The following is a 27,018-nucleotide window of genomic DNA, read 5'->3' on the forward strand; positions in this document are numbered from 1 at the left end:
AAGATATTTCTTGGACCCCTTTATTTTGTATAATATTGTACATTTCCATTTGCATTTAATTTCTTGCATGAGAGAGAAGAGAGAGAGAGTCATCTTACATGTTTCATGAGCAAATTTCAGAAAGAGATAAGGAAAAAGAGAAAATCAGTGAAAAGGGGTGTGTTGTTTCACGAAGAAGAAAGAAGAAGAAGGAAAGAAACAGAAGATGCCCGGATCGAGAGGAGGACGCCCGACCAAGACCCGCGGGAAAGAAAAGGTTAAAACTGAAGAAGAATCCGTGCGGATTCGAGGAAATCCGCCCGTCCTGGACGATACGTCCGTCTTCTTCACGGGATGCCCGTCCCCTATGTCGTACAGAAGCAAGATTTTGAACTGTGTTAAAATCCGTGCGGATTGTTCACAATCCGCCTGTCCCGACCAAGCCGTGCGTCCTATATACAATCCGCCCGTCTTTCCCCGCTTCTCAGCCAACGAAATTCTCTGTGCTAGAATCCGTGCGGATTCTAGCAAAGACGCCCGTCTTCTTCTCCGAGAATCCGCCCATCCCGACAGAAATCCGCTCGGATTGCACTGTTTCCTCGGATAAAACGGGTCCGACCCAACCTTATCCGTTCGGATTCCCTACTCCTTCTATATAATCACCCCCTTTCTCCCTCATTTCCTCACCTTACCAAACCTTAAAAACACTCATCTCAATCCTCAAAATCACCATCCCATCCTCAAAAACACCCCCATCACCAACATCCAAATGGCACCATTGACAAACACCAAAGGAAAGGCCAAGAAATTGGTTGAATCATTCGGGAAGAAGCGCAAGGGATCAACCTCTTCAACACCGCGAGAGGTAGTACTACCAAGGAGCACCCGACCCTTAATGAGGGGAGGCATTGAAAAACTCAACCACTTCCAAGAAGTGCTCTTTCAATCCGACGACCACCGCCAAAAATTTGTCGAGCTGCTAGGTAAGAAGTACGAACCTACTCAATTTGTAGACACTAGGGTGTTGGAAATCCTTCAGATAAGGTACCCTACGGAGATGTTCTTTAATGGCCTTGGCATCGGGAAACTTTTCTATGCCCATGAAGAGACTTACCTTAGTCTCACCTTTTAATTCTTGAGTAGCCTTCGCATTGTGGCGGATACCCACAACAATGTAGGCATGGAGTTTAGGTTATGCAACCTAGACCATAGTCTTTCGCTTGAGGAATTTGCCTATGTTTTCGGTCTTGAAGTACCCACCGACTATACCGAAAAGCCCGATAATTTTGGTGTGGACTTTCTTTGGAAGGCTATCTCCGAGAGGGACTTTACCCATATAAAGCGTTGCTATACCTTTGCCATCCAGCATCCGGTGATTCGATTCACCGAACGCTTTGTAGCCGGTTGCATCAATGGGAGGTACGAACAAGATAGGTGTACTCTCATCGACTTAACTTTTCTTGAGTCCTATTTGAATGTTCGAGCGGTGAGGCGTTATAACTTTAATACGCCACTTGAGATACTTACTAGGTTCCATGATTTTGCTCAAGGGACCACCCAACTCAAAACCTTCGTGATGGGAGGTCTAATTACCATTTTGGCCCACCACCTTTGTCCCGGGTTCAATACCCGAGGAACCTATACTCCTCTTGAGGGGAGGACTTTGATTGATGAGCACACCATCTTCCACAGCCACCGATGGTGTAACTACACTCGAGATGGGAGTGTGGAGTAGCACACCAAGGGATGCACTTCAATGATCCTTGAGGGATGGAAGATACCGGGCATTGACCCAAGATTGAGCCCGTACTCTCCTCCACCAAGCTACCTCCTTGATATCCAAATTCTTGATAATCCCCCTCAAAGGGAAGAGCCACACCGTCAACCACCTCGTGGAGGGCCGGGAGTACCTATTCGCCCACCTTCCTACGTACCTATCCCGCCATACCCTACTCCATATACCGAATTTCAGCCGGAAATCCCAATACCCCGGGTATTAATGATTTGATGGCACTCATGAATAGAGTGGACCTTGGGGTGCATAAAGGGAGGGAAGACAACTACTTGGCCCTCTACCCCCAATACTATAACATGGCTCAACAAGGGTATATTGACCCCGATGGTCCTAAGCCCTCTTGGGCACAACCGGAGCTCTTGTTCCCAAATTATGGGGACCAAGCTTGGGGTCGAGGAGACGGAGGGCATTCTATCCAAGGTGGAGGGTACTCGGGTCAAGGAGGAGGATTTGACCAAGGAGGATATTGGGGCCAAGCACCCGGATATGATCAAGCCGGGAGCTCTCATGGTTATGGCTATGATCAAGATGAGGATGACGAGTGAAAGAGGCCTACTTCACCACTTCCATTTGTATGATACCCATCTCTCCCTCTCTCTCTTTTGTATATACATTGCATTTAGTGTAGTTTTTGCATGCATTTGTATTATATTTCATATTGCATTTATATTAGTTAGTTCATATATATTAGCTTGCATTGTATTTATCCCACATGATTCATATAGATAGTTGCATATAGACTAGAATTCATGCATAGGCACTAATGGCCAAACCTATTCATTTCTACACTAGAAATAGTGTTTAAATTGGTTTGGGGAGGTTTGATCATAGGTGACCATAATTTACTAGAAATCATGCATCATATAGTATAGTTTAGATTGCATTCACTTGTTATATATGTCATATAGAATTGCATTTAGTTAGAGCATGCATTCATATCATATCATTGCATTTGTACTTCAATTTCCATAAAATAAAAATTCCAAAAACATGTATTTCCTTTTTATTCCTACTCCTACATGTACATTGAGGACAATGTCCAAAATAAAGTGGGGGATGGGAATTTATATTCCAAAATACATAAAAATTGAAAAATTTTTAAAAATACAAAAACATGTCTTTTCATTTCATAAAATCAAAAACCATAAAAATTTGAAAAATTGAAAAATCCAAAAACAAGTTCATTTCCTTTGTAGAGTAGACTTGTATATATTGTTTTGTATATATTGTGTTTGTTCATCCTTGTTCACATTGATTGACTACGCCACATCCGAGACATGAGGATATTGAAGACCGCATGGTATGATCTTTCCAAATCTCCTTTTTCCTCTTTATGTTAATGACTATGTGGCTTTATTTTGATTGATGCGGTAAAAACAATGTGAATTTAGGATTGCATTTAGTTTATTTGGCATATTAGTTGGTAGAATCATATGCATTAGGATATATAAATGCTAGTTGCATCATGGCATGTAGTTTGCATGGTTAGAAAAACTTTGTGAAACCGTCTACTTGGGAAGCTTGACAAGTGTATATAGGCCGTAGTAGATGCTTTTTCTTCTTAAGACTTTACTTGTTAGAATACTTGTAAAACACCCTAGGATTAAGGCCTAGTCAAGAGTACCTTGTGGTGTGATAACTCCTTGGCTACCGTTTATTCCAAGGTGACCCTTGAAACCATGCATCCATCCATCATCCATGTTCTACCACACATTTTGTCATCAAAGGGAATGAGCACAAAAAGAAATCAATTTGAGTTCAATGAAATGAAAAGTGAAAGAAAGTTTGCAAAATGCATCAAAAGAAAAGAGGAGCAAAAATAGACTCCTAAAGCTTCAAAAATAAGGCACCCTCCCTACATATGGGGTGACTTTGAAAATGTTCAAAAAGAAATGCAAAGAAAAGTTGAAAGTTGTTAAGTGTTGAAATGCCAAAAATCAAAGAGAAATGGCAAAAAGAAAGTGTTCTCAAATGTTATATGCCACAAGAAATTGGGGGGAAAAACAACAATGAAAGCAAACTCCCAAAATGAAATTCAAATACTATCGATCCCTTTTCCATCTTATCCATTTTTGTGCATGGTAGAGATGGGACGACCCTTCTTCTTGTCTAGGCAAGAGGGGGAATTCCGCGATCCTCCAGTGTTTCGTCTAACACCATAGGGAGTCTATTCTTGACAAAAGCATTTAACGATTGAGGACAAAGGTACCCTAGCTTGACACAACTTGGAGGTGATTTATTGGTATCCTTCTAGGCTTAGTAGTTTAAAGAAATTGCATCTATGAAGGAGTGTGTACCCTTGAATTGCTTCCCTTGTAGATAATTTCCGCCACTTAGATGAGGAAAGTGGCTATTCTTTTGTAGGTGCATCCATTACTTGTTTTGTGTGCTTTAATGTTTGGATGTATCGCCATTTTGGCAAGACCCACCTTGCCTTGCAAGAAGGCATCCTACCTCATGGTTGTCTTGTTGTGAGTTGAAGGGGCGGAGTGAGACCCGCTAATTGTCTCATATCGGTTATGTTATTAGGTTAGTTTAAATAAAGGTCTAGTTTTAGTCACCTCTTTACTCGGGACGAGTAAAGGTTCGGTTTGGGGATATTTGATGTGAACATTATTTGCGCACATTTAGTCCCCTAATTGAGCCTATTTTGCATACTATTATAACATTCTATGGCCATTTTATCCGTCAAAACCTTCCTATTTGCTTTTCTATCGCATTTCATATGTTTTATAGAAAAGGAGATAATAAGGCGGAAATTCCCGACTTTCGTGCATATTTGGAAGCTTATTGATGATACTAGATGGGCTAGTATGAAGAGGAAGCAAGGACTAAAGATCAATCCCACAAGAATAAAATGGAAGTGAACAAAAGGGAAGAAAAGAAGAAGAATCATTGCTGAAGAACAATCCGAGCGGATTGTCTCCAATCCGCCCGTCCCCTTACAGCACAATCCGAGCGGATTTCCTCCAAAGACGCTCGGATTGCCCCGCTAGAATCCGCCCGGATTCCTTCGAATCCGCTCGTCTTCTGTCAGCAGAATCCGCCCGTCCCGACCCCAATACGCACGGATTTCTTCACAGCAAAATTTCGTCTTCTCCAAGCTACAGAGAAAGAAGCCCTTCCTTCGAAAAATACCGGCTTCTCCTTGCTCAATCTAAAAAGTGTAATTACTAGTTTAGCCCTTAGTTAACCCTAATGCATCCACCTAATTTCCACTATAAATACCCCATTTGTAATAATCAAATTATCAATTATTATTAGGGGATCTCTCTTAGCTAGAAAATCTTCGATTAGATTAGGAGTAGTTTAGAATAGATTACTCTTTAATCTTTCCATAAATTACACATTAATCTTTCCATAATTATTGCTCAAGTTCATTATTCAAGTTTACTTTTGGGTAATTGAAGATTATTGGGTAATTATTGGAGGATTGACAACCTTCCATCAATCAATCAAGCTTCTTCTATTATTCTTTGCTTTATTATTTGGAATCATCTCAAGTTTGGTATAATTCCTTTACTCTTTAATCTTTATTGTTCATTTCTTCATTCTATTATCATGTTTATACTTCTTGTGATGATTGACACCATTAATGACATATTTTCCATGATAATGAGTGAGTAGTCTCTTAGCTAGGATTAATGGATAATTAGGGGAAACCAACATGGGATTGATTCATGCTTAATCTAATATGTTCACATGATTAAATTGCTTGCTTGTTGTGATGTCAACTTTATGCACATGTTATGTTTGATGAAATGCTAAGCCTATGAATCCTTGCATTTTTATCATCTCTTATCTACTCAACTTGACGCGTAAGATATAAACCAACTCGAGTCTTGTTAGACCATGCATAGAAGTTGATTAGGAGGAAAGTAAGTCGACTTGTAGGTGTTGTACAATCTAATCGATTCGGCTCCGGGACCCAACTCTTCCTAAGAACCGTAAGATATAACCCAACTCGGTTCCTCCACAACATTAATTGCTTGCAACCTTGTAAACATGTTTGTATGATCAACACCATGAATCCCCCATGACCCCATGACATCCTAGCACTTTTAATCATTTGTTTACATCTTTCCTTTTATTGCTTGTTTTACTTTATTGCTTGCATTAGTCTAGAACACAACTAAAAACCCAAACAAATTATGACACTAGCATAAATTGAGATAGATAGACTTAGAACCCAAAGCACACCGTCCCATGGATCGACCTCGACTTACCGCTAACTAGTAATTTGTTGAGTATTATAAATGTGTTTGATTGGATGAGTGACGACATCGTCCGGATCATGGAGACATAAGTTGAAATCGAAATGACATCGTATATGTCAAGGAGCAAAGATATAGAACAAATTAAACAACAAAATAGTGGGAAAAATTAACATTCATCGTAATATATAAAACATTTAAGTATGTTTTAGCATTTATATAATGACCTCCACCCAATTATATAAACGATTCCGAGACCCAAAATTCATATTAAATCTTGAATGTGAGCCTACGGGCCCTCTACACCTCTTGCTAATATAATCTTGGTGGGTTAACCCTTTTAACCGATTCTACAATTAGAACTCTCGGTCGATGAATTTACGTTAAGTTCATCTTTAGCCCGAACCTATTGGGACAACGGTCCCTCTAATACTTTCATTGAGATCAACCAAATTTCGAAGTGTAATAACTATTTATTACCCCACTTACCCAACGTCAAAGAAAGCACCCCGGTATAATATTTCAATACCGTATTGTACCCCTAATGAAATTGGGATTCATGAGTTCCTACTATTTGGTAAGGCTAAGTCTCAATTTTTAAAATATGTGAGGTTGAGTCAATTTATTATCTATCAAATTTAAGTGAACTAAATTTTTGAACTAACGATAATTATAATTGATACGGTCGGTTACTCGATCTGATATGCATGTGTTGTTTGTTGCGATTTGGCAATGCATACAAACATATAAAGGAAAAAAGCATAAGCAATAAATAAATTTCCTAGCATGGCCTTCCTAAAATAGAAAATCAAATAATATATTACATATTCGGAAACCAACTCCTTTGGTCCCTTGAATCTTCAAGTGACACATCTTCGAAGAACACCATCTTCGTCGGAACGCCTTTCTGAATGGTACCGTCTTGAAGGAACTCCGAAATTACAAATAATAATAAAAATACAAAGCTATTCCTATTATAAATATTTAATACGAAAAACTAGTAAAAATAAAAGTGATACGAGATCACAATAAATTACAACCGAATCAATATCCCCTTACATTATGGGTAATATCGATTAAAACTAAGGCCATACCAAGATAAAATTACATAATTCAAAATTACATAAATAAAATATGACATTCATCAATAAAAAGTACAGCATTATTATATGATCTAACATGCCAAATTATGTGCCAAATCACCCGATTTAAACCTTATATCGTATATAATCCGGTTTTATGGAAATGCGTGATAATAACTTATTAAAATCACAAATCAATACTTAAATCAAATTTAAGCCCAAGCTAATTATTCTAACCTTCTTAGAACTCAAAAATTAGTCTTCACTCAATTTTTGACAATAATTCAACTTGCTTTTCTATTATTGCTTATTAAACTTCTCTTAATCATAACAATTATGAAATAATTCCCAATAAATCATAAAAATTTGGAAAATTCGAAATCACATTTTTGTCAATACTGGAATATTATCAAGATTCCCAAAACTCAATAAAATTTACCCACAAAATATTTATAATTTATTTCATTAATAAATCGTATAAATCATAACTTTTACCATTTAATCCAAGTTAAACATAAAAATTATGGAAAAATCAAAATAAAAATTTTGAACATTCTTAAATAATTTTCAGAACCTGGAAATGGCAAAATTTAAACAAAAAATTTCGAATTAATTTTTATGACTAATAAAGTTGCCCTTTTATCGGTTTTATCACAAAAAAATCAATAAACATACCAAATCAATCCAAATTAATCATGAAACTTTAGATCTGATGTTCATATAATATATACAACATTAGGGAAAAATTTCATGGCATAAAATTCATTTTAGTTATTTTTGCTAAAAATAGTCACTATTATATCATTTTAACCATTAAAATTATAAATCATGCATAATAAATCACATTTATCTAAAATTTTACATACAACCTGTAAAATATGCATGTGACATCATATGAAAATTTCATGGCCTGTTTTGAAGTTTAGCTATTTTTAGTCATTTAACCTCCATTTATAGCATTTTTATCACATAAAAATCATAAAACATGAAACACTAATCACAATGATCCGAAATTTTACATACAATATGCAAAATATGCATGTGAGGTCATACTAAAAAATCACGCCCAGTAGTGAAGTTTAACTATTTTTAGTAAATAAAAGTTCATTTTACATAATAGAATGTAATTATTTCACTAAAAATTATTAAAATAAGCAATAATTATCCATAAATCATCAATATGACCTAAAAACATTTTAGAACCATAATATATTACACACAAATTTTTTCATGATTTATCATTATAAATCTAAAATATCTAGTTTTAATTAAGTTACATTTAACTCGGAAAAACAAAACCGATTATGTATGCAACACCAAAGCTCTGATACCAATTGTTGGGTGCATATACCCCTATTAGACTCATCTAATTCATCTTATAAATTACCCATAATTTATATTTATGTGGATCTAGTGCATGCATAACGAAATAATGAAATAAGGAAGAAAATCGAGTTTCCTTACATTGTAAATGTACCGAATTATGGGAACAAGTAAGGTCTCCTACCTTCACTTGTTCTTGAGCTTAATACATTGGAATGATCCTCAATAAAATCAAACTTTCAAAATAGAAAGTATCCTCTTGATTGCACCCAAAACAATCCCTTCAAGCTAATTTATTAATTAACTAGATTAATATACTAGTTATCCTTAAAATAAAATTCTAATAATATAGTAGTTACTACATTAGTAATAAGGAGGAATTATTAGAATTTAGATTGAACAAGTTTTTAGATAAAAAACTTATTTTAGAGAGATGTAAGGAGAAAAGATTATGCCACAATAATGCATAAGATAAGAATGAAAATTTTAGAGACAAGCTCTTTCTTTTGATGGTGAAAACCGGTTGGTAGGGTAAGAGAAGACCCTATGCATGCTCTGTAACACCCGCGAAATTCTCATTTTGACATTTATAATTTATTTAACCATTCTAATACCTTACTTTATATTTCTAAATTATTTAATTTAATTAACTTTATTTTAAACGTGATTTATATAAAAGTAATGTTGTAAAGCTTAATTTATATAAAAATACGTATTATAGTCTGATATTAATAATAGGTGAAAATATTAATGATATTACCGTCTTATGTTCCCGTCTAGCATAAGACCGTCACATTTTCGTTTTGAGGCTAATTTATCCGGACCAATCCGATTCCTCTTACGCATACTCACACCCACCATATCTCTACATTTATATATTATTATTATTATTATTACTATTATTATTATTATTATTATTATTATTATTATTATTATTATTATTATTATTATTATTATTATTATTATTATTATTATATGTATACTACCTCACCTCCCGTCCCCACCTCCCCTTCTTTGTCCCTTCTTCTTTTTCGCACTTCACCGTAAGGTCAGAACCACAAAAACAACAAAGAATAACCAAAGAACCAAACACCATTCTCGTCACCTCCAACCTCAGATCCCGCCTTCATTCTCAACCAAATTCGATAAATTTTACACCAATAGCTTCCTCATCTCATCCTCCTTCTTTGTATGTAAGAAAGAGCCAAGCTTTCGTCCTATTTCAGAACGGTCTTCTTACAAGGGATTCGGATTTTGGTCTAATTTCTTCCGTTTTTGGGTTTAAGATCATCCTTGGGCGATTCCTTGGACTTTCAGAGATCAAAAACAGGTAACGGTGATAGGTTACGCGACATTATGTCGAAATTTATATGTGCTTAAATGTGTTTTTACTCTTTTATAACATCAAGTTTGTGTCTTGAGTGAGTTCGTGTGGTGTCCTTTGAGACGGTTTTATTCGAGTTTTACTTATCCTTTTTGAGAAAAATTTGTACCTTTAGATTAATTGTGAAGTGGGTAGTTATGTCGGGGAATTTAATTGGTTGAATACTATCATTTTAATGCTTAAATTTCGTCTTAAGACGGTCTCAAAAAGGGAAGTGAAAACCGTGGACAGACACTCTGCATCTGCTGAACCATACCAAGCCCAATATGTCTTATAATAACCTTTGCACCTGAATCTTGGCAACCATGACAGGTACTAGACGCCCCACTTTTGATCCTTTCCTAGAATATCCGGGATTACCAATTTAGTATCACCATCGATGGATCGAAATTTATCTTCCACTACTGCTGCTAATGTATATAAATTATGTTCATCAATGCAATTCCTCCAATTAGTATTGCATTTTAATTGGCCTGATTTCCGTGTACTCTGTTTAATTCTTCAAAATATTTATCATTTGTGCCATGATTTCTTATTTATACAATTTAATGGCTAACAAAAATAATCCATTTTCCATGATCTTCATCGTCTCTAGTTTAACTATGTCAGTTGTCACGGCACTACTTGTTTCTCCAGCATACTTTCTTGTTTTTGGTTTTTTGTTGTTTGCAATTCTTCCAGCATGCTATCCATAAACATGTGTGATAAGCCAAATACTAGGTCGCTAAATACTAGAATTAGACTACCAAATTAACAATTTATAAGCCTAACTATACTCTAGATTACTCCAATTGATAAAGCAATATAGTGCAAGTAAGGGTCGATCCCAAGAGAAGGTCTTTTAAGCTAATTACTTGAATTGTAAACTATTGAATACTAATGACAAGTGTATAAACAAACAATGGTTATCAACAATGACAAACAATAGATGAACATAGATAAAGGGGGGGTTTTGAGTTGATTGGTAACATGAAAACAAAGTAAAGTTCCAATCTTTTTCTAACAAGCAATATGACAAACACTTGGTGAGTAAGAAAATTCAATATTAAAGAGGACTTGGTGTAACAAGGCTCAACAACTACTTCCTAAGCATAAAGATCCTCTCTTTTCCTTCCCTCAACAATTACTCAACTACTAATGTAAGATAATGACTACTTACTCCTAAGCTAGAGTAGTTGGTCCTACTAATATGGTCACCCAATTGAAAACCACAACAAGGTTTGCATAAAAGAGCATTAAGAACAAAAGCCTAACAAAAGTACCAAGATTAATCCTTTAAGAGGCTTAATCCAACTATCCCAAGGAGCAAAATACAAGTTCCACTCACAAAGATACAAACTTTAATCCAACTTCATAAAGATGCAAGCTTGCTACAAGAATTGCAATAGTAAGATGATTAACATGCAAGGTTCATGACTCCTAACATAGTAACATCCAACATAAACAATGAAATCAAGGAAACATGTAATAATTATTGAGGAAAGGTTAAGAGGTTCTTACAAACTTAAGGAGAGTAGTGTCTCACCAAATTATACCAAGAAAAAGGTCTAGCCTTCCATAACCATGGATGAATCCAAGAGTTGTGGAAAGATTGACATGAAAATCCAATGAAAGCTTACAACTTTTACCCAAATACTAAATATTCTTCTCATACAAGTCTTTTGTGAATTGCTAATAATTAGGAGATTAGATGATCATAGGAGAGTTCAAAACATGGGGTATATATATGGATGCACTCCTTTCTAGGTTAAAGACCGAGATGGGCCTTCAACTTCCACAAAACACGGTTCTTAAATTTCGCGAGACAGACCAAACCGCAGGCTCCGGCCTAGACCGCAGGCTCCGGCAGGTACCGCATGCTCCGGTGTGGACCGCAGGCTGCGGTTGGGGTCTGATGCTTTTTTCCTCATTTGCTTGTCATCACCTTGATCCCCCTTTGTCTTGGTTCCGTTGGTAAAGGGTTCTAAACGATGAATCTATCCCGTTCCTTTGAGCTTGGGTCGGGACTTTGGAAGCTTGCCTCGACCTTGACTTGTTGACCGCTCGGCTTTGACCTTGGTTGACTTTTTAAGTTGACTTCGCGCCTTTGTATCCTATAAATCATAGCTAACTCAAGCAAGCAATCAAACAAAAACTTCCTTATTTCAATGACAAAACACTCCATTTGGCCACTTAGATTACCTAACAACACTTAATTGACTCGACTCTATTTGACGCTATCAAATACCCCCACACATAGACTTTTACTCGTCCCGAGTAAAACCCGAAACAAGCAATTGCCGAAGTCCAAGAACTAGTGTAGGTGAAATTGACCACTCTTCCCTCGCTACAACCTTCTTATAACTCCCTCTTAGACAATCCACCAATTGAAACGAAAAATCTAGACTCAAAGTTTTACACACTCTCTTCTCTCACTCCCCCTCCTTATTACTCCCTCTTACAAAGACACGACATACCACCAACTCCGACTCATTACGCAACTCCACCCTTCTTATATCACCAACAAGAGGTGGCCACTCTCACCTTATCCCAAGGTGGAAGAAAAGTGGCCTAAGCAACTCCTAAATCATCCTATTACACCACTTATATCACCCCCTTATCACTCCAAGCAAAGTATGATCATGCTACTTGGTTGGCCACACTCCTATGCAAATCAACAACCAAAGTAGCCAAAACAAAAATCCACCAATTTGGGACAAGTATTTGTGACTCAAAAGAAATTAAATTCTAGACCTAACCTCCTTCCAAAACCCTCCTTATCACTCCCTTCTTGTCCCTCCATCTTTTTGGTGGTGCATTTTTCAATTTTTTTGATTTTTTTGTTGAAAATCCCTCATTTTGCCTAAGGTGCCCTTTCGGGTTTTCACCTTAGCTTTTCCTTTCCTCTCATTGTGGCACGCAACTCAATTTTTCATTTTGCCCAGAATGCCCTTTCGGGTTTTCATTCCGTCCTCAGCCACCTTCCCAATCTTGCCTTAGGTGCCCACCCTTGTGGGTTTTCACCTAGCCGGGATTTTCGTTTTTTTTTTTTTTTTTTTTTAAATTAAACAACAAGAAGTTTACATATATTACAATTCAAAATCCTCCCCCACACTTACATTCCACATTGTCCTCAATGTGGAGGAGTCACAAACTTTTTCTTCAAGAATGAGAACCCGAGGCACCCCCTTGATCATGGGTGCCTTGGTTCTTCCACCTTCTTTCTCTTGCTTGCCTCACTCTCTTGGCCCTTTCATAGGCCTCCTCAACTTGCGGCTCGGTGATTGTTGGGTGAAATTGGGGGTCATTTTGGTGAAGGGTCATGCCGAAAAGGCCACGGATGAGGCCAAGAGAGTCCTCTTGAGCTTGAGCATCTTCAAAGGAGTCTTCAACATATTGGTGGTGCCTCTCATTTTGCACCCCGAATTGTTGAGTGGCTTGCTCCCGCCATGCATTTTGGGCCCTCCACATGGCTTGTTGTTCTTCCATGTACTTGGCTTGTTGTTGCCAAGCATAGGCCTCATCTTGCCTTTTAGCCATCTCTTGAAGCATTTTCATTTGGGCCTTTTCGGCCTCCGCACTCAAGCTTTGGTGCTCCATGCTAGCCACCCTCCATTGATCTAAACTTTCAAGCCTTGGCGTTTGTTGTTGTTGCCAAGCCCGGTTTTCTTCCACCCTTCCACTAATAGTGGAAAAAACCTCCCGTGTATCTTTGAAGTAGTCATACATAGTTTGTTGCCAAGGGGCAACCGGGGTAGAGCTTCCCCCCGCTTCATACATAGGGGTGTCTTGATGGGTGGTGTGAGTAGAGAAGGGGGGTTGGTGGGAAGTACTCTCAAGGTGGTGAACCTCATGTTCCCCTTCTCTTCTTTCTTCTTCTCTTCCTTTTTGACTTTGAGCCAACAAGTTGGGTGCCTCCAGATCGGGATGGCAAAAGAATTCACGTGCCATGTGCCCGCTTGGTAGTGGGGAGCGTGGTGGCCTAGGGAGAATTAGGTAGCCTTGCTCATGTGCTCCCAACCATATTCCTCTCAAGGGTCTTGTACTAAGAGTGTGGAACATCTTGTATTTCTCAAGAGCCATGCTATGGTACACATTAAATCCCCCACACTTGTTCACCATTTGATTGTCGGGGACACCCCCATCATAGTAATTCACAAAGAAAGATATTAACCCACCTTGGTTAATTTTTCCACCCCCTTGCTTGGTGCGATGTTTGATGCAAGAATTAATGAAGAGCTTAGCCCAATCCTGGCATCCAACTCCTTCCGGCAACATGGCATAAATCCAAGACCTCACGGTTCGGTTGACTTTTGTGGGTTCACCCACGGAAGTGAAAAGAGAGGTTAGAAAACGGCCTAACAAACGAATGACGGGATTGGTTATTTGAGAAACTTTGTCATCTTTGTTTGTGACTCTCGTACCCGTTAGCTCCTCCCACGAATACTCAAGTCTACCCGGGGCCACAACAATGTCGGAAGGGGGCATGGAAAAATGAAGTATTTTCCTAATGGTGTCATAGGTCTCCGTATGCCACTTCTTGTTCAAACGGAATTTCACAACTTTCTCACCACTCTCCGGCACAATCTCCTCGGATACCGTAGAAATGAACTCATAAGCATAGGAACGGTAAGTGTCCTGCCAACCATCATCGGTCAAGTAGTACTCAAGTCCAACCTTCCTCATCATAGGCCTAGCAATTTCCATGAACCCAAGGGTCTCCAAAGTGTCGTCATCAAGAAAAGTGGTGGTAATAAGGGGATGGCGTCTAGGCTCTACTAGCCGGTCATGAATTTTTTTGTGTTTGGCGGTCATGTTTTCCCACCCCATGTATACCTCCTCACACTCATCCTCACTACCCTCTTCAATTTCTTCCTCCGGCTCCTCCACCACTCGTCTTTTACCTTTCCTAGAAGTAGGTTCTCTTGTTCTTGTCATTGTTCCTACAAGGAATTTAGAGACTACAAACAACAATAATCACTCAAAATTTGTTTTGCACTCTTTGAGGCAAATCAACAAACACCTTGAGTGCACTAACTTAAAGAAAGTGTAAATAGTGTTTTGATGATTCCTCTAACCTTACCCAGAAAAATGTTTACTACCAACAAGACAAGTAACAACAAATAAACAACAATAATCCAAATAATTAACTAAACTAAGCTAATTTTCGAATTAATAACCAAGTAAGTATTGAAAGTTTGGTTTGGTGGTTATACCTCCCCGAATTCCACAAATTATTGCTTGTTGTTGTTAATTGATGCTAGGAAACCCCTTCTTGACCCTTAAATTTTCCTCTTGAAGCTTCAATTGGTACCCGGATTTTCTAGGGTTCTTGAACACAATTGGGGGGAATTCTGAAATTTGAGTGATTTTGAAGAGATTAATGGGTGTTAAAGATGGAAAGGAAGAGATATGGGTAAAAATGAGTGAATTTGTTGGAAGTTTGAGTGATTTAGGAGGGATTTGGTGAGATTTTGAGGGGTAAGGTTGTTTGTTGCTCTTGCTTTGGTCGACACAAATGAAGGGAACAAGAGATGAGTCGGGCTTTTTTTCTTGAGCTTTAGAAACAAAACAGTCAAAACCGCAGGCTGCGGTTGGGGCCTCAGGCTCCGGTGAGAGCCGAAGGCTACGGTGAAGGCCGCAGGCTGCGGTGAGGGCCTGTTCCGAATTTTTTTGTGTTTTGTTTCCTTGGCTTTTTGATCAAATTTGAGTGTGTTTCCTTGGATGCTTGAACCGACTATGCCTTTGCTTCATTATATCCCCATCCGTGCTCCATGATTCTCTTCAAAAATTACTTCCAAAATCCTTCATTACTTAAAAATAATGTTAGTAACTTCATTGAATGTTTAATGCATTTTATTGACAATAATATAAATGACGGAATTGAAAATGACAAGAATTTAAATTCTATCTATGGAAAGCGGTAAATTCTACACTAAAGAAAAGATATGTACAAAGGTTGCCGTATGTTTAACGTCGATGGCTCGACTTAGTGTTCCTCTTGATCATGTTTGGTAATTGGGGTCTTCCAAATCGACTTCTTCCACCAAATGTGGATCCATGCCTTCATGATATTCTTTAAGTCGTTGTCCATTCACTTTGATCATCTTTCCCGTGCTTGGGTTCTCGACTTCGACCGCCCCATGAGGGTGGACTTTTCTTACAATGAACGGCCCAAACCACTTTGATCTTAGCTTCCCGGAAAACAACTTTAGCCTATTTTGGAAGACAAGAACTCTGGTTCCTTCCTTGAAAACCCACCGACTTATCATTCGATCATGCCATATTCTAGCTTTCTCCTTGTATATGGCGGCATTATCATAAGAGTCAAGACGGATTTCTTTAATTTCTTGAAGTTGAAGCTTCCGATGGAGGCCCGCATCGTCTATGTTTTGGTTGAAAGATTTGATGGCCCAATAGGCTTTATGCTCCACTTCCAAAGGAAGGTGACATGCCTTTCCATAAATGAGTCGGTACGGGGACATACCAATTGGTGTCTTGTAAGCGGTGCGGTACGCCCAAAGAGCGTCATTTAGCCTTTGACTCCAATCCTTCCTATCGGGGTTCACTGTTTTTTGTAAGATATTTTTGATCTCCCGATTGGATACCTCCGCTTGCCCATTTGTTTGTGGGTGGTAAGCGGTGGAGACTTTGTGCACGACCCCGTATTTCTTTAACAACCCTTCCATAATCCGATTGCAAAAGTGAGTGCCCCGATCACTTATCAAAGCCCTTGGATAGCCAAACCTCGAGAAAATATGGCTTTGGATGAAACTTGAGACCGTTCTCGCATCATCATTCCTAGTTGTTATGGCCTCAACCCACTTTGAAACATAGTCTACCGCCAAAAGAATATAGAGATAGCCATCCGATTTGGGGAATGGTCCCATGAAGTCTATCCCCCACACATCAAAGACCTCCAAGTATAGCATGGGTTGTTGAGGCATTTCGTTCCTCCTTGATATGTTTCCAACCCGTTGGCACTTGTCACAAGTCTTTGTGAAGATGTGAGAATCTTTAAAGATGTTTGGCCAATAGAACCCACTTTCAAGAATTTTCCGGGCCGTCCTTTGGGGTCCAAAGTGGCCTCCACAAGCATATTCATGGCAATGTCTAAGGATGGGTGGTATCTCTACATCCGGCACACATCTTCGGATGACTTGGTCTTGACACATTTTCCATAGATAAGGGTCATCCCATATGTAGAATCGGGAATCGGCCTTGATCTTGTTCCTTTGACTTGATGATAAAGAAGTTGGAAACTTCTTAGTCACCATGCAGTTTACCAAGTTGGCATACCATGGCTCCGTCATCCTTAAACTATAAAGAGATTCATGAGGCAAACTCCCATCAACTACCCCCATTCGTTGCATTTGTTGATCATTAAGTTGTAGTCGACTTAGGTGGTCGGCCACCACATTTGCCACTCCCTTTTTCTCTCTTATCTCTATGTCAAACTCACTAAGTAAGAGAACCCACCTCATTAATCTTGGTTTGGTGTCCTTCTTGCTCACAAGTTGAGTGATGGATTTGTGATCGGTATAGACAATCACCTTGACTCCTAGTAAGTATGATCGGAACTTCTCTAGAGCATATACCACCGCCAAGAATTCCTTCTCGGTTGTAGTGTAGTTCCTTTGGGCATCGCTTAAAAGGGAAGAGGCATATTGAATGACATATGAAGCTTTGTCATCCTTTTGTCCCAATACGGCTCCAATGGCAAAATCGCTTGCATCGGTCATGATCTCAAAAGGCCGATCCCACTTGGGTGCTTGAATGATTGGGGCCGATATAAGTCTCTCCTTCAACAAGTCAAATGCTTCCCTACAATGATCATCAAACACGAACTCCACATCCTTGTGCAAAAGTTTGCACAAGGGGTTAGCTATCTTGGAGAAATCCTTAATAAATCTTCGATAAAAACCCGCGTGTCCTAAGAACGATCTCACGTCTCGAGTATTAGATGGATACGGCAAGGTTTTAATCACATCCACCTTTGCCGTATACACCTCAATCCCTCTTTTCGACACTATGTGTCCTAACACGATTCCGCTACTCGCCATTAAGTGACACTTTTCAGAATTTAAAACAAGGTGAGAGTCTATGCACCGTGATAGGACCATAGCGAGATGGTCTAGACACGAGTCAAATAAGTCCCCATAGATGGTGAAGTCATCCATGAAGACCTCCAAAATACGCTCCACATAGTCCGAGAAAATGCTCATCATGCATCGTTGAAAAGTGCCAGGGGCATTGCACAATCCAAAGGGCATGCGGCGGTAAGCATAAGTACCAAATGGGCAAGTAAAGGTTGTTTTGGATTGATCCTCCGGGTGAATGGGGATTTGAAAATACCCGGAATACCCATCCAAAAAACAATAGTACTCTTTCCCACCTAACCTCTCTAGCATTTGATCTAGAAAGGGTAGGGGGAAATGGTCCTTCAAAGTGACTTGGTTGAGGCGGCGATAATCAATACACACCCTCCATCCCGTTTGTAAACGGGTGGGCATCAATGCCCCTTGAGTGTTTTTGACTACCGTCACCCCTCCCTTCTTTGGCACTACTTGAGTAGGACTCACCCATTGGGAGTCACTAATTGGAAAGATAATACCCATTTGGAGAAGTTTGATAACTTCTTCCTTGACAACTTCCATCATAGGTGGATTAAGCCTCCGTTGTGGTTGCCGGACGGGTTTTGCATCCTTTTCCAATCGAATTTTGTGCATGCAAGTGCTTGGGCTTATCCCCTTAATATCCGCAATGCTCCATCCAAATGCTTCTTTATGTTTCTTGAGCATGCTCACCAATCTTTCTTCTTGGTCAACTTTGAGTTTGTTGGAGATGATCAATGGGAGGGTATTGTTTTCTCCCACAAAAATGTATTTGAGGTGATTTGGGAGAGGTTTTGGTTCATGTTTTGGAGGTTTTAAGATAGAGGGAAGTGGTCTTTCAAGATTGGCTTCTAAGGGGAGGAAGGGTGAAAGGGATGTGTGTTCTTGAAAAGCTAAAGTTTCAGTTGGGGCAGGGACATCCCGCAGGCTCCGGTGCCCACCGCAGGCTCCGGTGTGGGCCGGAGGCTCCGGTGGGAGTCTGGAAGTTTTTCTTGAGTTTCCCCTTTAGGTGCTTCCTTTGGAGGGTCTTCCTTCTCCAACTCCTCTAAGCTTTCCTGCACATCTTGAGACAAAACTACACGCAAACCCTCGTGTTCCAAATCATTAGTAAGGGCCACCTCAAGAGGGTCCCTTTGACACAACATATAAATTTGAGAGACAATTGGTTCAATGATATCCAAGAAATAACATGAATGTGAATCGCTAGGTTGTTTCATAGCATCATAGATGTTGTACGTGAGTTTCTTCCCATCAAATTCCATAGTGAGGTTCCCATTAGACACATCAATCTTGGTTTTAGAGGTCTTCATAAAAGGCCTCCCCAAAAGGATTGGAGTGGCCGTCGAGTCGGCTTCCATGTCAAGAACATAGAAGTCGGCCGGGAAGGTTAAGTGATCTACCTCTACCAACACATCCTCCACCATTCCCTTTGGGTATATGTTTGAGCGATCCGCAAGTTGGATCACTACATCGGTTTTGTTCAATGGTGGAAGTCCCAAGGTCTCATAGAGGGCATATGGCATAACATTGATTGATGCACCAAGGTCTAACATAGCATGAGTGAAACTTTTGTCCCCAATAGAGCATGGTATGGTGAACATCCCCGGGTCGCCACACTTTTTGGGAAGTGATTTTTTAAATATTGCGGAGACATGTTCACTTACCCGTACTCTTTGGGTTCCCTTCCTTGGGCTTCTCCTAGGTGTACAAAGTTCCTTGAGAAACTTTGCATACCTCGGAACACCTTTCAAAAGATTTAACAAAGGGATATTTACTTCACACTTCCTAAAAGTTTCATAGAGATCCTCATCTCTTGCGACTCTTTTAGAATGTGTGAGAGCATTAGGAAAAGGTACCTCCACAACATATTCTCTCTCGGTCTCCTCAATTTGATCCTTGGTGTTGTTGCTTTCATTCTTTTCTTTGTCATTCCTCAAGGGACTCTTCTCCTCTTCTCCATTAGTTTTAGAGGGTGTCTCTTTCTCTTTTTCAACCACTGGCTCTTCTTCAATTTGTTCTTCAATGTGAATGACCCTCTCATGTGACTTGGCCTTTCTCTTCTTCTTCGGGGGAGATTCTAGGGTTCTCCCCTTTCTCAAAGTCATGGAACTTGCATTTTCCTTTGGTGGAAATGTTGTAGATGGAATCGAGTTAGAGTTCCTTTGATTGTTCTTGGCCATTTCTTGTGCAAGTTGGCCAAGTTGGATCTCAAGGTTCTTCACCCTAGCATCACTTGAAATTTTGTCCGCATCCATCTTGTCAAACCACTTGGTATTTTCGGCTTGTCCTTTCATGATCATCTTAAACATCTCATTTGTAGACAAATCTTCATTTCCTTGGGAGGAAGAGCCCCCTCCTTGTTGGAAGTTCTTATGGTTACCTTGGAAATTCCCTTGGTGTCCTTGGTTTCCAAATTGGAAAGATCCTCCCTTGGCTTGTTGATGATTGTTGTTTCTTTGGTAATTGGAGTTTTGTCCTTGCGAGTTGGAGTTCTTCAAGTGGTTGAATTGACCATTTTGGAAGCTCTTGGAAGTATCCCCTCCCCAACTAAGGTTTGGATTGTCCCTTGACCCAATGTTGTAAGTATTGCCGCTCGGATCATACTTATAATACCCTCCCCCATTGGGGTTCCTAGAGTTGTATTGACCGTGCATCATGGCACTCACATTCTCCTTGCTTATTCCTTGCTCTTCCATGATGGGACAAGTTTCCATTGGGTGTGGCCCTTGACAAAAATTACACTCCACATTAGATCCTTCTGCTCCTCCTTGATTGTTCCCCACTAGTTGAGCAACCATTTTTGTGAGATCATCCACGGTTTTCTCAAGCTTGTGGGTGGAAGGAGAAGGTGTCTCAATGGAGTTAAGAGTCTTTGACCCTCGGCTTCTTCCATAGTTCCTTGTGCTAGCGGCCAATCTTTCTATGATCTCATTTGCCTCCGCCACGGAATAGTTGTCAACTCCACCACCCGTAGCGGAATTAACCACAATTTGGTATTGTTGTGTAAGACCATCACAAAAGTTGACCAAAAGGTCATCACCACTAAGACCGTGGTAAGGACATTGAGCAACTAACTTCTTGAATCTCTCCCAATACTCATACAAGCTCTCACTTGCATCTTGCTCCGGAGAAGTGATGGCTTTCTTTGCATGGTTATGTCTAGAGTCGGGGTAGTATTTCTCAAGAAAAGCCGCTTTCATGTCCTTCCAAGTACGGATTGTACCCGGTTGAAGGTAAAACAACCAATATTTTGCCCCATCTTGTAGTGAAAATGGGAAAGCTCTCAACTTAAATTGATCTTCCGTGACACCATTTGGAATGGCACCTTCACACATCATATGAAATTCGGAAAGATGGCGATTTGGGTCATCCCCCGCATGTCCATGAAACTTTGGGAGGTTGTGAATGAAATAGCCCTTCAATTCAAAGTTGGCATTAGCCCCAATGGGTGGGTAGGCTATGCAAAGAGGTTGAGTGTCAAAATTCCTTGCCCGGAGCTCCCTAATAGTTCTAGTATCATTCGCCATTGGAGGGTATTCCACTTCAATCGGATTTACTTCAATAGGTTCTTCTAAAGGTGCTTCTTCTACTCTATGCTCTCTTTGTGCTCTTTGGTACCAAGGATTAGTAAATAACTACGAATATGCTCCAAAAGCGTCCTCTTCCACGGGGGTTGATTCACCGTGTTGTGGAGAACTAAACATAAACCTTTGCACTACACACACAAGTTAGAACCTCCACTTACTTTCAAAAACAAAAAGAAGAAAAATAACTAACATGCAATTAACAATCAAGCCTTTAGCTACGTTGCCCTTCCCCGGCAACGGCGCCAAAATTTGATAAGCCAAATACTAGGTCGCTAAATACTAGAATTAGACTACCAAATTAACAATTTATAAGCCTAACTATACTCTAGATTACTCCAATTGATAAAGCAATATAGTGCAAGTAAGGGTCGATCCCAAGAGAAGGCCTTTTAAGCTAATTACTTGAATTGTAAACTATTGAATACTAATGACAAGTGTATAAACAAACAATGGTTATCAACAATGACAAACAATAGATGAACATAGATAAAGGGGGGGTTTTGAGTTGATTGGTAACATGAAAACAAAGTAAAGTTGCAATCTTTTTCTAACAAGCAATATGACAAATACTTGGTGAGTAAGAAAATTCAATATTAAAGAGGACTTGGTGTAACAAGGCTCAACAACTACTTCCTAAGCATAAAGATCCTCTCTTTTCCTTCCCTCAACAATTACTCAACTACTAATGTAAGATAATGACTACTTACTCCTAAGCTAGAGTAGTTGGTCCTACTAATATGGTCACCCAATTGAAAACCACAACAAGGTTTGCATAAAAGAGCATTAAGAACAAAAGCCAAACAAAAGTACCAAGATTAATCCTTTAGGAGGCTTAATCCAACTATCCCAAGGAGCAACATACAAGTTCCACTCACAAAGATACAAACTTTAATCCAACTTCATAAAGATGCAAGCTTGCTACAAGAATTGCAATAGTAAGATGATTAACATGCAAGGTTCATGACTCCTAACATAGTAACATCCAACATAAACAATGAAATCAAGGAAACATGTAATAATTATTGAGGAAAGGTTAAGAGGTTCTTACAAACTTAAGGAGAGTAGTGTCTCACCAAATTACACCAAGAAAAAGGTCTAGCCTTCCATAACCATGGATGAATCCAAGAGTTGTGGAAAGATTGACATGAAAATCCAATGAAAGCTTACAACTTTTACCCAAATACTAAATATTCTTCTCATACAAGTCTTTTGTGAATTGCTAATAATTAGGAGATTAGATGATCATAGGAGAGTTCAAAACATGGGGTATATATATGGATGCACTCCTTTCTAGGTTAAAGACCGAGATGGGCCTTCAACTTACACAAAACACGGTTCTTAAATTTTGCGAGACAGACCAAACCGCAGGCTCCGGCCTGGACCGCAGGCTCCGGCGGGTACCGCATGCTCCGGTGTGGACCGCAAGCTGCGGTTGGGGTCTGATGCTTTTTTCCTCATTTGCTTGTCATCACCTTGATCCCCCTTTGTCTTGTTTCCGTTGGTAAAGGGTTCTAAACGATGAATCTATCCCGTTCCTTTGAGCTTGGGTCGGGACTTTGGAAGCTTGCCTCGACCTTGACTTGTTGACCGCTCGGCTTTGACCTTGGTTGACTTTTTAAGTTGACTTCGCGCCTTTGTATCCTATAAATCATAGCTAACTCAAGCAAGCAATCAAACCAAAACTTCCTTATTTCAATGACAAAACACTCCATTTGGCCACTTAGATTACCTAACAACACTTAATTGACTCGACTCTATTTGACGCTATCAATGTGATAATCAAATAATTATGGTCCCGCTATTCATCAAAGACTACGATAATGGCGAGTATAACAGGAAGTAAAACCCCCTTTTGTTTGGATAAAGGGAATTGAAAGGTCTTTAAGAGTAGTGCAAGACATAAACAATTTTCCTTGTTTAGTTTATAAGGAACCATGTGTATGAGTGATTTTTGTGGACTGTTTTTGAGTCAATTCCACGAATGATTTGAACCCAATAGTTGATTTCCGTCTCATATGTATATCCAAGTATCTAATGGGTTGGTTATATGTGATAAATTTCACCCTATCCATGCTTAAAATTTCGTCTTAAGACGGTCACAAATGAACTTTATAAATTGTGAAAATGGACCTTGTCAAGCAGTTTTCGCGGGCTGTTTTGACGGGTTTCTTTATGTTAAATTGAACAAACTTCCTTGCTACTGTCTCAAGTGCATATACATGTTTGGATTGGTTCTTTTGTTTGGGTGAAATCCGTCTTGGTTTGGCCTAGGAAACCGTCCTAAGATGGCTGGGCAGTAGGGATTGGCTGCATCTTTTTGTGCTCTGTACTGTGCTGTTTGCTGTTGGCTATTCCGTACAAGAGTTGTGGCCAGGCCTTGCAGGCCGTGGCTGAGCCATGGCTGGTGTGCATCCAGGCCGTAGCTGGGCAGGTGCCGGTCATGGCTAGGCCGTAGCTCCGGTTGGGTTAATTTTTATCCGTGAAATATTTTGTTCGGGTTTATTTAAATTGAATTTCCGTCACAGGATTTATGTATCTTAAATTCATTATTTGCCGTTTATTTATATTTTTCTCACATTAATCATAAAAGTGGAATTTATTATTTATTCAAGTCAAAATTTGATGAAATGCCTTACTTACCTATAATATGAATTTTTAATCCGTTCATTCTCATTTATTTATCGTATCTCAAATGTGAGTGAATTATTCTACTTATTTAATTAAATTGAGTCATTTATAATTGGATGCTTGTTTTGCTTATTATAAATGGTTCATCTCCGTTTGTTTACATTTTTATTCAAGTGACAAATATTGAAGAAATAGGCAACTTATTCATATTCATGATTATGATTTGGCATGAAATGTCTCACTTGGATTATCATCGGTTCATTACTTGTAGTAGTCTCTTTCCAAGTTGATTCGTATCGCTTGGTGCAGTCGTATTCCTATGATAATGCCTTTATGCTATACCGTATTGCTTGACTTATCTTTACGCCTCTTTCGGACTGTCCTGCCGATTGTGGGTTTAGCTCATATTTTCCGCCTCTTTCGGACTGTTCTGCCGATTGTGGGTTCTCGATTTCCGATCTGTCTTCGAGTCTTGGATGCGGACTGTTCTGCCGCATGTCGAATCGGGGACCGTTCGCCCGAGAGTCAGCTAGATTTAGACTAGGACTGAGTCTTGGGAGTACCATTGTCGTCCTACCAGGGGAATTATATTTTGATATATGAGTAGTAAAGGTCTTGCTTGGTTATAGATATTGGTATTTGTCTTTCAAGGTAAGAGTTATGCCTTGTTTTGTTTGTCTTGGTCCTATCGGATACTAGGGGTGAGCTATAAGCCCTCTAGTTGCGATATGATCGTCGGGATTGATGTTCCCATCCGTTCTTATGGTGAGATGCAAGCCATAAGTATGAATGTGACATTAGTAGCCACGTCCCGTGCAATGTTTGCTAAGTGGTTTTCCAAATAATGGCTGCGGTTTCTATTCTTGTAATTTGCATTGGTTGATCTCTTACTTATCTGTTTCACATGATTCGTATTCCAATCTCATATCTATGTTGTATTTCCTTGAAATGCGTGCTTTTGTATAAATGACCGTATTCTTGTCTTTCATATTATTTAATTGTCCCACATGATCAGTTGAATCTTTATTATGCTAATGTTGGCCTATCTAGTTCCATCTCAATTATTTGCCATGTTTACATATAAACTTGACATTCTTACCTTTTGTATGCATTTTATATGACTTACCTGTTTTAGTTCTTTGTTATGTTCGTTTTGACATTTTGTGGCTGGGAGAACCTTGAGTTACTCCCCACTGACTGTGGTGTTCATGTTTACATGAATGACAGGTATTAGTTGGTGCATTCGTGGGGTGAAGACATGTGTGAGCTAGCGAGTACTTTGGCCTTTTAGTCGGTTTATTAGGATTGTTTAGACTCCCCTTTTATTGTATTGTCATTCCAGGGATATCTTTTCCCTCACCTTGACTATCACGTCTGTATAATTTAAACTTTATTTTCGCATTCTTTATTTATGTTTTAGATTTTGGTGAACCCGCGCTTTAAATTTTAAAAGTTTTTAAAAATTCCTTAAAATTCCGCATTTTATTAGTTATATTTTCCGCTTTATCGCGGGGTGTCACAGTTGGTATCAGAGCCTATGTTGCTCCCGACGCACACACGTGTACCCCAAATTTAAATTTGAACTTGACCTTGAATAATGAATGAGAGATGGGTAGAACTAAGGACCTAAGTTGGTAGTCTCTATGTGTATGCTTCGTGGTAGGTTCTAACATGTTTGTTGATTGTCATCTGCTTTTGTGACCTTGGAGTGACAAACCATGAGCTTACCCGTGTTACGATCAAGACTTGGTGCCTATTGCCGAAGATTGAAGATTTGTCTAAGTTTTCAAGAATGCTTTTTCTTCCTCGAAGATGTTCCTTACTCTTGGTGTATCTTGCCTTATTCTTTACCTCTTGTTGCCTATCCTTCTTCTAAACTCTCTTTTCTTCTTCCTTGGAAGTTACTCTTGTACCCTCTCAATTTGTCCTTTATTCCCTGCTTATCCTCCCTTAACGCCTTTTTTATAGTTCTCTTTCTTTTGTGAGGTGTTAATTGTGGTAGGATAATTTAGCTTTGTGGAGTTTGTTTGTGGTTGACCCATAACCCTTGGTTTTGAGAAGTTGTGATGTTGGAAGGACTTACGTAGTGTGGTGAGACATACTTAGTGATTCTTATACCTAGTTCTTTGATAAAGTGAGTATAACTGATTGGTGGATTATGTGTGTTAAGAGTGCGTTGCCTATGTTACTAAAGTTATAGAACTTAGCCTTGTTGTTTATACTTGGAAGTTTGAGTTGAGCTCGAGGTTAGCATAGTCGGTGTACTTTTGTGAGTGTTCTGATGGTTACATAGAAACCTTGTTAGGTGAGAGTTGTAGCTAGTTTTGAAATCTCATTTGGGTATCCACTTTGTGGTAATGAGGATTAGTCACCAGTGTTCTTGAGACGTGATTATAAGTTGAGATCGATAGATGTTGAGCTGAGTTGAGTTAGATGTTTTGAGTGGTTGTCTCGTAGTTTGGAGAATGTCACCACATATGCCTTAGGTTTCGAGAGTATAAAAAGATCTCCTTGGGATGATACAATGTGCAAAAGAACTTTTGAATTTGGATTTTTTGTTGAGAGTTTTACCATTTTGAGGAACTCATAGTTGACACTAGTGGGATATGAGTCGTGGAGGTTGTTTGTAGATGTTGAGGATTTGAAGTGGTGAAATCACACTTATAGTGAAGTAACTTGTTTCATGGGATAGCCTAAGGTGAAGTAACACAAGTGTTCTGAGGAAATCTTTGGGAGCTATGTGGTTATAAGTTTTGTGGTTAGGAAGCTTTCGGAACAGTTCATGATGATGTTGTTGTTCGAGATTTGACCATAAGTGTTACCGTTCATACCTTCTTTCCTCGCTTCATCTTGCTCCTCCCTTGAGTTAGATGCTAGTGACCTATAAAATCTCTATCTTTGACCTCCTTGTTGACCTTATTTCAATTCTTACC

The 27,018-nt window shown here is 39.2% G+C and overlaps 1 protein-coding gene across 1 annotated transcript; it reads right to left on the reverse strand.

Moving 5' to 3' along the window:
• Positions 1 to 18,763: 18,763 nt before the first annotated feature.
• LOC141632777 (uncharacterized) lies at positions 18,764 to 21,397 on the reverse strand. Its single transcript, XM_074445291.1, has one exon. The coding sequence runs from the start codon at positions 21,395 to 21,397 to the stop codon at positions 18,764 to 18,766; it is 2,634 nt and encodes an 877-aa protein (XP_074301392.1).
• Between the last annotated feature and the right edge of the window lie 5,621 nt (positions 21,398 to 27,018).

Source organism: Silene latifolia, chromosome Y (assembly GCF_048544455.1).
Source record: "Silene latifolia isolate original U9 population chromosome Y, ASM4854445v1, whole genome shotgun sequence".
Classification (NCBI taxonomy): Eukaryota; Viridiplantae; Streptophyta; class Magnoliopsida; order Caryophyllales; family Caryophyllaceae; genus Silene; species Silene latifolia.

Excerpts from the sequence above, each read along its gene's own strand:
- LOC141632777 (XM_074445291.1), bottom strand. The coding sequence starts at position 21,397 with ATGGCGAATGATACTAGAACTATTAGGGAGCTCCGGGCAAGGAATTTT.